Here is a 15779-nt window from a genome sequence, read left to right on the forward strand (position 1 = left end):
TCTCATGAATAAATAAATAAAATCTTAAAAAAAAAAAAATCTCTACTTGAATTTTGAGGAACTAGATTGCTCTACTAGACCTCAGGCCAGACGAGTTACGCCTACTAGTTCTGGTGGTATGAATAACTAGCGGAGACATTGGTTTTTACTCTAAAAGTGATCTGAATTAGAGATTCCAATTAAACAAAAATTCTCCCCAGTGGAATATAGTGGTAGTACAGGGAAATAAATTCAAAGACCTATCTAGATAAAGATGGAGAAGCAAACTAAATTTAAAAAAGAGAGAAAGAGAGAAAAGAAAATTCTTAAATAGGGCTAATTTAGCAAACATTTGTTGAACATCAGGAACTTTTTTTAGGTTTTGGCATTGCACAGATGGATAAAATACAAACCTTCTCTCTCTTTTTAAAATATTTTATTTATTCATGACAGAGAGAGAGAGAGAGAGGCAGAGACACAGGCAGAGGGAGAAGCAGGTTCCATGCAAGGAGCCTGATGTGGGATTCGATCCTGGGACTCCAGGATCACACCCTGAGCTGAAGGCAGATGAGACGCTCAACCGCTGAGCCACCCAGGTGTCCCCAGACCTTCTCTTTATGGAACTTACAGAGTAGTGGGAGGGTAGATGTAGACACTTATTGGAGTTAAATCTTTTTTTTTTTAATTTTTTAAAAAGATTTTATTTATTTATTCATGAGAGAGACAGAGAAGCAGAAACATAGGCAGAGGGAGAAGCAGGCTCCATGCAAGGAGCCCGACGTGGGACTCGATCCCGGGTCTCTAGGATCACACCCTGGGCTGAAGGCAGTGCTAAACCGCTGAGCCACCAGGCTGCCTGTTAAATCTTTTTATAAATGATTTATCTTAAAGATATTTGTTTCTGCATAGTCCAGTGGGACACTGGAATCTAAGGAAGCTGTCCCAGATTGGGACTTTGTTGCCTACTGTGTGGCTTCTTCAAGAGGTATGGCAAAGCATAGTTTTTTGTGAATGACTGAACTGAATTAATTTCATCAACTCTATAGTCTTACAATGATCTCTTGTAATTTTGTAAATTTATTGGTGTTCTCTAGCTGGAACCCCCCGACATATTTAATTTTAAAATTTTCCATAAATATAAAAGCTTCACTTTTTCTGATTATAAAGATAATACATAGAATATTCAAACAACACATTAAAGTATAGAAACAAAGGTAAAAGTACCCAAAATTCTACCACCAGAGGCAGGTGCAATGAACTTTTCAGTGAATATTTTTCTAAAATCTTCTCTCTCTTCTCCATACCTTTTTCCTCTCCTTCCTTGCTCTGTACACATATACACATGCATATGTACATGTGTTATACACAAACATATCCTTTTATATAAATGGGACTATATTTCATATGCTTTTGTAACCTATTTTCTTTTTAAAATTTTTTATTATTATTATTTTTTTTAAAATTTACTTATTCATGAGAGATAGGGAGGCAGAGACATAGGCAGAGGGAGAAGTAGGCTTCCTGCGGGGAGCCTGATATAAGACTGTAACACCAGGACCCTGGGATCACTCAGCCAAAGGCAGACGCTCAACCACTGAGCCACGCAAGTGTTCCTGTAACCTATTTCTTAAAGAGGTGATAGAGTCCTCTTTCCATATCACTTTCCATATCACTGTTGTCTGATAGATACAGACAACATCCTTAATAATGGCTATGAACTATTTTACTGTGTTGATGCACCATGTTTTATTTAACCACTTTCCTATTCATAGATATTTGAGATGTTTAGGTATTTCCAGCTGGGGATGCTGCTAAACATCCTACAATGCATAGGACACACCTCCCCCTGCTCCCTAAACAAAGAATTATCTGGTCTAGGGCCACCAGGGTGACTCAGTCAGTTAAGTGTTTGACTCTTGGTCTCAGCTCAGATCTTGATCTGGTGAATTGAAGCCTGCCTTGGGCTTCATGTTGGGCATGGAACTTACTTAAAGGAAAAAAAAAATTATCTGGTCCAAAATGTCAGTAGTGATGGAGAAAACCTGCTCTATTCCTTCTCCAGTGTTGGGTAGTGGTGATCTTCACTCCCCTGTATCTGTTCAAAAACCAGGTATTGTTACTCATTCAAGAAGTGATAGCTCTTTTAATTTACATTATTTTGATTACTAGTGAGGTTAAGCATCTTTCCTGTATTTATTAGCCATTTGTTTCTTTTATGAATTTCCCATTCATGTCCATTGTCCATTTTTTTCATTAGGTGTTCATCTTTGATTTCTAAGAGTAATTTGAATATTGGAGCTATCAGCCTTTTTTCTTTGTTTCTTTGTGGTGTCGCTCTCTCTTTTTAAAGATTTTATTTATTTATTCATGAGAGAGAAGCAGAGACATAGGCAGAGGGAGAAACAGGCTCTAATGTGGGACTCAGATCCAGAACCCCAGGATCACGACCTAAGCCAAAGGCAGATAGATGCTCAACCTCTGAGCCATGGAGGTGCCCCTGTGGTGTCTCTTTTTAAAGGGAAATTAAAAATCTTTTTATGTGGTTAAATATACTGATATTTTGTTTGATTTCTGAAGAGGGCTAAGTTAATTATCTGAAATAACTTATTAAAGGTGCTTAATTTAGGTAGTTTCATGGCATACAGTCTGTAGACAACATCACAACAGGTGGTTTTGAGTTACATATCCTGCCTTAATCTGTCCATAAGTGTGATGCTTCTATTGGTAGTCTTTGTGAAGAATATGGAATACAACTATTAGGTACGGTTTCCTCCCTTAACTGAGCTGCAGCTAGGTATTTGAGATACTGCTAGCATATGAGACAATTCGCTTAAATGATGCATAGGAGTTCAGCAGACAGGAGGGCCAGTAAAGGTTTCCAGAGTTTATGGAGAATGATCCAGTCTTGAAGGATGTAATGAAGCAAATGGAATGTTTCTAGCACTCCATTGTTGTGGGACAGGCTGGTGGAGACCTGGAGTCTCATCCCTGTTTTGTTACTAATCACATTGTGACTTAGGCCAAGTCTCAGGCCCCGCTCTTTTTATCCATGAAGCTAAGAGGCAGGAGTAGAATATTTCCTAAGGTTGTCATTATTAAAATACTATAGTTTTACTGTTAAAAGAGGATTTTTAGAAAGGATTCATTTAGCATTTATTGAAAGCTTTCTGCCCTCTGGATAGCATGTGAGGTACTGTGGGAATGCAAGGATAGGTAAGACATGGCCCTTTCTTTCAGAAATTTACAATCTTGGGAGAGAAAAACCATGTGTGGTAGTGTAAAATAAGAAATACAGAGTGCTTGGGAAATGCAGAATGAGGAAAGACCATCTTGATTTTGGGTGGTGGGGGCTTCTGAAAGGGATGACATTTATGTTAGATGGGAATGGAGGTATAGGGGTGGTTGGAGCAAAGGCCTGGAGGGAAGGGGGAGTGGTACAGGATTTGTGTATGTTTCAGTGAGTAAATTTGTTTGGTGGGATTTGTATGGTTCATACAGATGGGTAAGAAGAAATGCTAGAAAGGTAAAGAGGGCTTGACTTGTTGAGTGACTTAAATACAGGGCTGAGATACTTATTTGGGTTTTCCTTCTGTAGGCTTTTGATGAATTTTAGATGAGGGGATAATGTGATAAGCAGCACTTTAATAAGAATAATTTGGTAAAAGTGTCAGGATGGTGATTGCTTTTAGGAACTGAGTCAACACTGACCTGGAGATTTCTGAGGCTGATTACAATGAAGGTAATTTAAGAGAAAGCAAGCAAGACTTAAATAGTGATAAGCAGGATGAAAGAATATTGTCAGGAAAGGGAAAATGACTCTGTGTGGTAAAGGGGCAGGACTTCTATTAAGACAATGCTCTTTAAGGCAGGGCATAATACTGGTAGGAAATTGGTCATTCTGGGTCATTGTTAGGAAGAGTTTTCTGGTAATTTGCCATTAGCTTGAAATTTTATAAATCAGACAGGAATTTTCATTTTTTTAAAGATTGCTTATTATAAATTATAATTCTGTAATTGTGTTGGTTCAGATAAGCATGTTGGAATAGAGATCCCCACCTCCCTTTTTCTTCAGTGTTGAAGTTTGCCCATTACGCACATCCTGTAAAGGGAAATTGTGTGACTTGTTGGGGGCGGGGGGCATGCTTCAGAGGACATTTATAATCTCTACATCTTTGGGAGGGTGAAGGGTAAACATGCACTCGTGTGTTAAAACACTGTTTAGTAGTTCATCATCTTTGATTTTGTTTTCATAATAGTTGGAATAAAGTGCTTAAAGAGGATAAATGGCAAACCACTGAACAGGAACAGACCAACGAACAGGGCTCATACAGTTAATCAGTCATCTCTTGTCAGCAAAGGCCCTTGCAGAGGCAATAGTAGATAGTTATGAAAGAACTGGAGAGAGGGATTATTGGCATGGATATGGATCTTTTATTGTAGTAACAATAGTTTATTCTTCATATCAGGAATGAGAGCAAAGTTGCTTAGCAATCATGTGGGTGCTAAAAGAATGGCCTTTGGAGGAGCAGGCATTTGAAGTGGGATAAATTCAGCTTTTTCAAGAAACTTGCAGACATTCTGATTAGAGTGATTCAGGGGCAGTCCTTAAACAAATCAAGAACTTGCAGCCCTCTTTCTTCCTGATTGCTTTCATCCTGGTCTGCTTTCCAGCTTCCTCATCTGGAGATACTAGTGCCTCTTGGAACTGGTTCCCCCAAAGGTTGGTGCTAGGAGATAGGGGCTCCCTGAGAGAGAAGGGTCCCAGAGTTCTAGGCGTATGTAGTTCTTCACCACTGGATTTAACTCTGCTCCACAAAATTGTGCCAGCCACCTCACTGAGTCCTAGAATTGACTAGGTAGGACTAGGTGAACATCAGTCCATCACTGCACCTGAGCCTTACAACAGAGGTACATGGCCACAGGGTCTTAGGGCTTTCTGTTCTTCCAGAAAGAGGGAAAGTGGCAAGTGTGGAAAAGGCATCAGAGCAGGAAGCTTGGGTTCTAGTCCTAGTTTTACTACACATAAAACTGTGATTTGAGGCACAACTCCTAATCTCTGACTCCGCCTCTTCATCTGTAAAATAGCAATAATATCTACTTTTCCCAAGGACAAGACTGAAACCAACTAATGGATGATGTGAGTCTACCCTAAAAAGCATAAGCTATTATACAAACTTATGAAGTAAGTTCTTTCTTCTTTCTTTCTTTCTTTCTTTCTTTCTTTCTTTCTTTCTTTCTTTCTTTCTTTCTTTCTTTCTTTCTTTCTTTCCTCTCTCTTTCTTTTTCTTTCCAATTTTTTTAAAACATTTTTATTTATTTATGATAGTCACAGAGAGAGAGAGAGAGAGAGAGAGGCAGATACATAGGCAGAGGGAGAAGCAGGCTCCATGCACCGGGAGCCCGACGTGGGATTTGATCCAGGGTCTCCAGGATCGCGCCCTGGGCCAAAGGCAGGCGCCGAACCGCTGTGCCACCCAGGGATCCCCCCTTTTCTTTTCTTTTCTTTCTTTTCTTTTCTTTTCTTTTCTTTTCTTTTCTTTTCTTTTCTTTTCTTTTTTTTTTCTTTTCTTTCTCTTTTCTTTCTTCATGAGAGACAGAGAGAGAGAGGCAGAGACAGGCAGAGGCAGAGGGAGAAGCAGGCTTCATGCAGGGAGCCTGATGCATGACTTGATCCTGGGACTCCAGGATTACTCCCTGGGCGGAAGGCAGGTGCTAAACTGCTGAGCCACCCAGGTGTCCCTGGAGTGTTTACTTCTTGTTAGTAGTTTATATTCTGGCTTTTGAGATTTTGGTTTCTTTATATATTATATTTTTTAATAAAAAAAAAAACCCTTGAGATACTGTTTAGGCTTTTAAAAGATTGCTAATAGAAGTTTTGAAAAGTTTTGGGGCTTCCTGGATGGTTCGGTTGGTTAAGCATCTGCCTTCAGCACAGATCATGATCCCAGGGTCCTGGGGATCTAGCCACCTCATCGGGCTCCCTGATCAGCAGGGAACCTACTTTTCCCTCTCCCTCTGCTGCTCCCCCTGGTCTTTCTGTCACATAAATAAAATCTTTGAAAAAGAATTTTTTTGGAAAAGGTTTAAAGATAGCACACTTTTCGTCGGGCTCCCTGCATGGGGCCTGCTTCTCCCTCTGCCTATGTCTCTACCTCTCTCTCTCTCTGTCATGAATAAATAAATAAAAGCTTAAAAAAAAAAAAAGCACACTTTTTTTTCTTTTTTAGTGACAAAACATTTTCAATTATCCGTTATTCAGTTTATTTTGTTTGATGAAAACTTACCTATTCTAGGCCATATTAACAATGAAAAAAGCTGTATTTCTTATCAGATTGTAGCTCTTTTGCTGAATTCATAAAACAAGTTTGGGGTTGACAATTAAGGATTGGCTTTAAAAATTTTTTTTTAGAAACAAGGTTAACACCTTATTCTTCAGTGAGGATACTGAGGCTGAGCATATAAGTAGCAAAACATTAAACCATTATAAAACAGTAAGTGGCAAACCACTAAACAGAAACAGACTGTGTGAGAGCAGGGCTGGTGCTCAGATCTCCTCTAGGGTCCTTGCTACTATTAAGTGTTGTTTCCCTCACAATTTGTCTAACTAAATGAAGATAAAGTTAAGAAAATTGTCACTGAATTCAGCTGTCCCTCTTATCAAAAGTACTGTTTAATTGTCCAAGGTTGAAGTCTAGGGTTCAAATGTAAATCTTCTTTAGTGGGATCACTGAATTGAACTAAGCACCTACATATACAAAGAACATTGTTGACTTTAGAGAACTAAAACCATGATGTTCCTTATTACTAGAGAGTATTGGACCAGGGATTACAAAACTTGAATTCTAGTCTCAGTTCTGCCAAGTAACCTTGGTTAAAAACAAAACAAAGCAAAACAAAACAAATTTTTATTCCTTTGAGTGAGTACTCACCATCTATAAAATGAAGAGGATGACAATATGGCATCCAAAGCCCCTGCCAGGACTTGACTTGGAAAGATCTATGAAACCCGAAGGTAGAGAAAGGGGAGTACAGGAGAGATTGAGGAGTTTGCATTAATCAACTACTTTTCTCATATTATTCCTCTATCTGAAAGCTTTCCAGTTGCCCTTTCCTATCCAAAAAGCTCTCCTTATTTCAAGGCCTACATTACGTTCACTTCCTCTTTGAAGTCACTTTAGCACACATTCTCTTTTCTGAACTCATTGATTGCCCTTCCGTGATTAACACTCATGTGTTAATCATGGTACATTACTGTGGATTGTGCCTTTCTTATATACCTAATTTCTAGTAGGTTAATATAAAAGAAAAATAGAGACTTCAAGAATAAATAGATCTAAGATGTGTGATCTTAGGCTAGTCAGCTTTTTATTTTTATTTTTTATTTATTTTTTATTTTTTTTGCTAGTCAGCTTTTTAAAAATACATGTTTAAGTTCTTAAATAGTTGGAACATGTTGAATAGGTAAAATTTTTTTCAAACTTGGGAAAAAGGGGAGATAAACAGTGAAAGGTCTTCTACCTCAGGTCTACCACCAAGCTAGTCTTTCCCCTACTGTTATTAGTTTCTTACATATTCTGTTAGAGTTTCTTATTTTTTCTTTCTTTTTCTTGTACATAAAAGATGGCATACTAAACATAATCTTAAGCATATTGCTTTTTTCATTTAACTTATCTTGGAGATCTTTTCATATCACCAACACAGTGAGCTTCCTTATTGTTCTTAACATTGTATGAATGCACTGTAACTTAATCAGTGGTTGGGAATTTTTACTTCATTAAATCTCAAATGATTTCAAATTTGAATGACCTTTGAGCCTTCTCGGAGAAAATTGCTCTTTATTTCTCTAAACTCCTATTTTTATAGGACTTTGCAGGTTTAAGTATTTTATGTTCTTGAAGTTGATCCTCACAAAACCTCTTTGGGAGTAGATAATTACTCCATAAGTTTTACTAGGTAAATAGAGAAAGGAAATACTGATTTAGGTTTTTGCTGGCTGTGGGGCAAGATTTTTCAGAAAAAGCTCTACCGTGCTCTTTTCATGTGCTCTAGTGTTGGCAAATAGAGGTTTTGCTTGAGAAACACAGCCTGCTTTGTAGGGGCTGATAAAAGTCTTCATTACTTCATTTATAACCATTTGTGAATTTACTTCCTTTACTTTACTAACTTCCTTAAAACCAGTAAAGCGTGTGGAAAAGGATCTCCACATAAATGAAGCCTTGAGAAACAAAACAAATATAGAGAGAAGATATGCAAATATTCTTTTTATAGATTACTTTTTTTAACCTTAAAAAATCCTAACTGAAATGTGTATGCAGAAAAAAGTGACTTGCTTATGGCATTGAAAGTCTTCATTGAGATGAATGTAGATCTTCACGTGATTAAATGTGTAGGGCTGAGAGAAGGGAAAATTTAAACCTAGGATTTAACATCTGATAAGATTCTTTGTTGAAGTAAGTACAGTGTTAACTATGTAATTGTCCTGTTTAGAATACCAAAATGAAATGGGAGGGATTTAAGTTTCACTGTAAAATTTTCATGTAATGCAAAATGAGATTAGTACTCAGATAGCCCAAACTGCTAATTGAACTTCCTGAGTGTTAAAGTATTGGACTCATATTATGCCAATACCAGTAATGCTTTATATACGGAGTGCGAGTTTTCTACAAAAGATTTTCAACCATTTTTTTTTTTTTTTTTTTTTTTTTTTTTTTTTTTTTATTTATTTATGATAGTCACAGAGAGAGAGAGAGAGAGGCAGAGACATAGGCAGAGGGAGAAGCAGGCTCCACGCACCGGGAGCCCGACGTGGGATTCGATCCCGGGTCTCCAGGATCGCGCCCTGGGCCAAAGGCAGGCGCCAAACCGCTGCGCCACCCAGGGATCCCCGATTTTCAACCATTTTGGTGACTTCTGAGATATTTTTGCAATTTTTCTCCTATTTCTAAACTAGGCCCTTGATTTCTTTTCTTTTTATAGTTATGCTCTTTTAGACTCATGCTGAAAGTGTAGCCTAGTATCACAGAATTTTAGAGATACTGGGACACTTAGAGATTGCTACTTAATATTTGGTAACATTTATATATTAACTTGGCCCTTCTTGTTGAACAAGTAAGAACATCGGAACCTAGAGAGGTGTCATTGGCCCCGCCCAGTCACTTGGTCCAGAAGCCTCGGCTGTAGCTGCCCAGATCCTGTAGCTGCCCAGATCCGTGCTCTTTTTCCTACAGCTCTCACCAACTGATGCTGCTCTCCCTGGGGAAAAGTTTAATTTTGAAAACATTCTCTTGGTCCTTCCCCTCTTTTTCTTTCTAATGTAGGCCAAGTGCTAAAAGACTACAAGGAATATTATAGTCATGGATATTTAAAAATTTCTTTTTGAGTATAGTTGATACACAGTGTACATTAGTTTCAGGCATACAACATAGTGATTCAACTTCTCTATATGTTATGCTTTGCTCACTAGAGGCTCAGCTACCGTCTGTCATCACACAGTGCTGTGACAGTGTCATTGACTGCGTTCCTGACGCTCTTCCTTTTATTCCTGTGTATAGTCACAGATTCTTGCATGGAGCTGGCTCATTGTAGGCATGTTAAAGAGACTTGTTTGAAGTGAACCAGAACCAGGGAGGGAATGAAGTAATAACTACGAGGGGAGCTGGCAGCCTAGTAGTACTCACCCCATGTTTGTTATCTTTGTCTCCCTAGGGCAAGGAGTGGTGAGTTCAGACAGTGAGGCTGCCATATGGAAACTGCTTAGTGTAGTGGATGCCTTTAAACTACTTTCTTTTCCCCTTAGGTCCTGTCCCATAATCTGTGCACGGTGCTGAAGGTTCCACATGACCCTGTTGCCCTTGAAGAGCACTTCAGGGATGATGATGAGGGGCCTGTCTCCAATCAGGGCTACATGCCGTACTTAAACAAGTTCATTTTGGAAAAGGTATGCTTCTAATGTCTTCCTGCTTACAGCGTTGTTTGATTTGCACATTTCAAGTGGGCCCCAGAGCCCCTTGCTAGTGAGTTCACTAAGGAGTTCAAGTATGAGACATCAGGAGATAAATCAGAAAGGAGAGAATGGGAGACAGACATTTCCTGTTTCTTCCTCTTCTCCACTGTCTTCTAAAACTTGGTGTGATATTTTATAAGTTGGGTCATTTTGTTTGAAATTAAGAGCTGTATTTTGTATTAGTTTGTAATGTCTTCTTAGAGTGCTTTTCTTTTTTCCTTTTAAAATTTTGGTTCCACATGTACTGGCAATGATTGTTGAAGCATGAGTATGTTAGGGTAAAAGGTGATGTTAGTTATCTTTACTAAATAGCTATTGTACAGCAAAGTTTTCATCATAGACTTTTCAGGGTACCACTCAGATGCTTCCTATGGGGTATGAGAAAAGATGCTGCAAAAACCTATTTTGTGTTTAGTAGCCAAATATAATCTATTGGCATTGCTGCTGTGTTCAGTTTCTTTTTTTTTTTTTTTTTCAGTTTCTCTTATAGTTTGGATAATTAAAAATTGACACAAGAAGGTATTGAATTTCATGTATTTCTTTTTTTTTAGAAGAAACTAAACTCATGGCACTTTCAAATAATTTTTAAAAATTGGTCATTAAAAATTATAAAAGGTAGCATATGCTTATTATTAAATTGGCAATTAATACAAAAATATATGAAATAAAAAGTGAATGTCACTTTACTCTTTCTAATCTCACCATCCAGGAGTAACCACTGTTAACAGCTTGGTGAATTCTTTGCAGATCTTTTTAAATATATTACATGCAAATATACTCCTACATAATGCATAGTGTTTGTTTCTGTATGGCTAAGATCTTGCTATACATAAAGTTCTTCAAATTGTTTTTTTTTTTTAACTGAATGATATGTTAGTATCATTTTTCCATATTGTGTATTCTTTATTTATTTAGTTATTTGTGTACACTTAGTTTAGATGTGAAAGTGATCACATATTCACATGAATGGCTAGAAAATTCCTGCTTTTGCCTGTTTATAACACTAAGCATAAAATTTTTGTATATATTTAAAAAATGCCTTTCAAAAAGTGATAATGATAATACTTCAAAGTTAAAAATAAAATACATTGGGGCACCTGGCTAAGTTCGAGGAGCATGTGACTCTTGATCTTGGGGTCATGGTCATGGGTTTGAGCCCCATGTTGGGTATAGAAATGACTTAAATAAATAAATAAACTTTTTTGCATAAAGATTTTATTTTGGGCAGCCCGGGTGGCTCAGCGGTTTAGCACCGCCTTCAGCCCAGGGCATGATCCTGGAGACCCAGGATCTAGTCCCATGTCAGGTTCCCTGCATGGAACCTGCTTCTCTCTCTTCTCTCTCTGCCCGCCCCCCCCTCTCTGTGTCTCTAATGAATAAAATCTTTAAAATTTTTTTTTATTTTTAAGTACTGCCTACACCTGACGTGGGGCTTCAGCTCACAACCTCGAGATTAAGAGTTGCATGTTCTACTGACTGAGCTAGCCAGATGCTCCAATAAATAAGTAAACTTAAAAAAAACCCACAACTATTTACATATTTTTTTCTAAGGCTTCTTTGGATTTTTATTGTCGTATATGTATACATTTTTTAAAAAGATTTATTTATTTATTTATTCATGATAGACATAAGAGAGAGCGAGGCAGAGACACAGGCAGAGGGAGAAGCAGGCTCCATGCCAGGAGCCCGATATGGGACTCGATCCAGGACTCCAGGATTGCGCCCTGGGCCAAAGGCAGGCACCAAACTGCTGAGCTACCCAGGGATCCCCTATGTATACATTTTTTATAGTTTAGTGTCTTCTTATAAAGAAGACTTCACTGCACTTGGTAAGTGCAGTAATTAAAATTTATGATAGTAAGTTATGTTAGTAGTTTGGAAAATGTCAAAATGTTGGTGAGGATTCTTTTAAATAAAAATCACATTTCTCAGAAATTTTATAGCAAAGGTTGTCAAGATTACAGTGAGTTTATTTATGTAGTATTCTTTGTATCTACATCTTTTATTCCATATCAGCCTCGCAGTACTTTCTGCTCTTTATTTGTGTTTGTGTGTATATATGTTATGTTTTTTAAGTATCACCTGCAGAGATGATAACATTGCTTTGATCATAATTAGGAATAAAAAGAGAAATCATATCATAATGAAATGTAAAATTCAGTAAGACTCACAGAAGCCACATACTGTATGATTCCATTGATATGAAGTGCCCAAAATAGGCAAACACATCGAGATACAAAGTAGATTCTTGACAGAGGTTGAGGGGAGGTGGGAATGGTGAGTAACTACCAATGGGCTTGCGGTTTCTTTTTGGGATGATGAAAATGTTCTAGAGTTAGTGATGGTGGTTGCAAAATTTTGTGAATGTTTTAAAAACTATTGAATTGTATACTTTAAAGTGCAAATTTTATGGCCTGTGGATTATAGCTCAATAAAAAATGTTTTAATCATATTATATAGAAGCTAATTTGTGAGATCTCAAAGCTTCATAATATAATGCCGTATTATTTTCCGGAGCTTTTCCTGGGTGCTGTTCTGTTCATTGATGAGGTAGCTCATTTGTGCTCTGTAGTTGTATTACTAGTAAATGTCTTAAATTCTACAAATATTTGATGATGTGCTGTATGACTGTGTTTAATCTTAAAAATTAAAGACAATGAGGGGTGTCTGGGTGGCTCAGTCGGTTAAGTGTCCCAACTCTTGATTTTGGTTCAGGTCATGATCTCAGGGTTGTGAGACTGAGCCCTGTATTGGGGTCTGCACAGGGCATGGAGCCTACTTAGGATTCTCTCTCCTCCTCTTCTTTTGCCCCCTACCTCCCCCCTCCCCAATTAAAGACCATAAGCAGAATTTTGTCTGTTATTAAAATATAGAACATACTGGGAAATTTTCAGAAATCTGAAAATTGCCTTTTCAGAGCTAGAATTTGTGAGGGGTGGGTCAGTGAATAGAGAAACATGGTTTCATATCTCAAAGTGCTATACTCTAATACTGAATTTTGTTCTCTTTGATGTAACTTTAAATATCTTGAATTTTAAGTTTTAAAATGTTTTTTGTTTTAGTATTTAGGTATTTTAAAGTTTTGTAATTGGGGGAGAAAATATAGCAGTATTTAAAAAGTTCAAAAATAGCCACTAAACTTGGAGAAAAATTTTATTCATAATATGAGTGAGGATGTGATGAAACAGAAAGTTCTTGTTTATTATTGCTTAGCCACCTGGAGTGGAATTTTGCCAGTCCTTCAGTCCAAATAAAGTAGCCAAGGTTTCCATGGTGTAGGTTTAAATTGAGCAAAAATTAGTCCTTGTTTTGAAACTTGGTTGAAAAAATGCCAGTAGTGACTGGAGAATGTTAACATAGTTTAGAGATTGTCGTCAGTTACACAAAAGAAATACAAAATAATGATTAAACATTTGCAAGATGTGATATACATATCTGTGTGTCATATACATCCCGCCCCCCCCCACACGCACACAGACACACACACACACAATCTCATTTGATCCTCATGTTAATCCTGCAGTGCATAACTGGAATTCTTATTCCCATTTAACTCAGGAGGAAACAGCATAAGGTTGCCTAACTAATAAGGGTTAGATAGATTTTAAACCTAAGCCATTTAATATCTAGATCAGTGTTCTTTTAACTACTGTTGAGGGATTAATTACTTCCTTCTAGAATCATTGTTCCAGTTATTGGCTATAAAGGGGAAAGGGTGGAGTGACTATTCTGACAAATCTCAAACTGTCAGCCTCAGTTTTCTTAGGTTTTTCTCTCGAAAGTTTTAAGATGATTCTTTTCTCTTAATTAGTATCTGGTGTTCTTTAGTGTTCATTCTTATTACTTTTCCTCTGGGTGGCTTTAGAGGTTTTCTGTCTTTGCCTAGGAGAATTATTCTAAAGGAGTTGAAACTAAGAGATAAATCATGTTAAAATTTACTTTCTACAAAGTAATTTTCCTGTATTTGCTTCTTCAGAGATAATCATATTCCTATCTTTCTTTATCTTGATAGAGTTTCAGTTTTCCTGAAACATCAAATGATTAATATGCTTGTGTTCTCGTATCAGATATTTTGTCTTTCCCAGGTATTTTTTAGTTTTTTGCTTGTTTGTTAAATGCTTTAGTAAAGAATGGAATTCTGTAAACATTTAGGAAGAATGTTTTTTTGGTGAGCTTTCCCCTCCATGTCTTTGCAGAGAGATTATACCTGGATTATCTGGCAGTGAATACTTGAAAAAAGCAGTATATTGTTACATTTTTACTACAGAGCCCTAATAGATTACATCAAAAGCTAGTTCTGCTTCAGCATATTTATGTGGCAATCTAATTCTTTCATGAGATTTAATAGCCTATTAGGCCTTTGGGTCTGAATCATTGTCAGTTCTTTTTCCTGATTCCACATGTTAAGGGTTGGTGTGAGGTAGTATGACTAAAGCCAGTAATCCATTGGCAACATGCCAAGTCCTCATTGAGGAATCTGCTGTTTTTCTAGTATAAATAATCCTTTTCTTTTTGGCTTTTGGCTTTTTTGGAAACATATATACATATAGAAGAAAAACAAAAAGAAACGTTTTAGTTCAATATAATGTCCTTTCTCTAGAGGTTAGTTGCCTCTGCATTGTTTTCCTAGGCTGACGTACCAAATGCTTGCTGTTCACGTCGGTTGTAGTTCTTCCAATAAAATGAGATTTCAAATTTCTGTTATTCCAATCCGTATACCACCAGCAATCAAAATGTCTTCAAATGGGTGCCTAACAACTGTCATTTAGTAGGAAGTCCTACTGCTCTTATTATGTTAAGTATAATATATACTGTATATAGTATGTATATTATATATAGTATAATATATAGTATATAGTATGTGACATATATATAGCATATATTTATTGCTATATGTAGTATATAATATATAGTATATATAATAGTATATATAGTATATATATATAGTAATATTTTGGCACAATGGCTGAGTTGGACTCTCTATTTTCATCATATTTGTGAAGTTCTACAGCACTAAAAACTTTTTAAAAAATTTGTTTATTCATGAAAGATACACAGAGAGAGGCAGAGACATAGGCAGAGGGATAAGCAGGCTCCCCGCGAGGAGCCTAATGTGGGACTTGATCCCAGGACCCCAGGATCATGCCCTGAGCCAAAGGCAGACGCTCAATCACTGAACCATCCAAGCATCCCAACACTTTTTTAAATTTTATTTTTTTGAGAGAGAAAGATCATGCGCATGTGAGTGGAGGTTGCGGGGAGAGGGGTAGAGAGAGAGGGCGGGAGAGGATCTTAAGCAGTCTCCACACCAGTGAGAAGCTCCATATGAAGCTCAGTGTGAGGCTCGATCTCATGACTCTGAGATCATGACCTGAGCGGAAATCAAGAATTGGACATCTGACTGAGCCACCCAGGCACCCCTATATAGTCACTTTTTTGTGCAACCATCACCAGTCAATTTTAGAATATTTTCCTCCAAAAAAACTGTATCCATGAATGCTCACTGTCTCCTTCCCCATATTCCTAGGACTAGGAGACACTAATCTACTTTCAGTCTCTATGGATTTGCCTGTTCTGGACTGGTAATATGAGAGGCCTTTTGTGTCTGCCTTCTTTCATTGAGCATGTCTCCAAAATTCAGGTACATTGTAGCGTGTAATGGTACCTCATTCCTTTTGATGGCAGGATATTTATTTTATTATGGCTATACTACATTTTGTTTGCAAATTTATCAGATTATGAACATTGGCGTTGTTTTCATCTTTTGGTTATTTTAAATTTTCTCTGAGCATTCATG

At 37.3% G+C, this 15779-nt stretch overlaps 1 protein-coding gene and 1 long non-coding RNA gene across 3 annotated transcripts in view; one reads left to right on the top strand and one right to left on the bottom strand.

Moving 5' to 3' along the window:
• The window catches only part of SWAP70 (switching B cell complex subunit SWAP70), a 75289-nt gene that overhangs the window by 14438 nt on the left and 45072 nt on the right, over nucleotides 1-15779 (top strand). Inside the window, exons 1-2 of one of the 2 annotated variants that reach the window (XM_049098773.1) lie at nucleotides 9787-9916; nucleotides 15510-15623. In XM_049098773.1, coding sequence (XP_048954730.1) covers nucleotides 15570-15623 — 54 coding nt within the window. In that variant the 5' untranslated portion in view covers nucleotides 9787-9916; nucleotides 15510-15569. Of the gene's footprint in view, nucleotides 1-9775; nucleotides 9917-15509; nucleotides 15624-15779 lie in introns of those variants that run through there. The other variant, XM_025459453.3, reaches the window with a different exon arrangement.
• Nucleotides 6146-15779, bottom strand: part of LOC125753229 (uncharacterized) — a 35062-nt gene continuing 25428 nt past the window's right edge. The window contains exon 3 of the long non-coding RNA XR_007404517.1: nucleotides 6146-6976. This is a non-coding gene — a long non-coding RNA (uncharacterized LOC125753229). The remainder of the gene's footprint in view (nucleotides 6977-15779) is intronic.

This window comes from Canis lupus, chromosome 21 (genome assembly GCF_003254725.2).
Source record: "Canis lupus dingo isolate Sandy chromosome 21, ASM325472v2, whole genome shotgun sequence".
Taxonomy (NCBI): domain Eukaryota; kingdom Metazoa; phylum Chordata; class Mammalia; order Carnivora; family Canidae; genus Canis; species Canis lupus.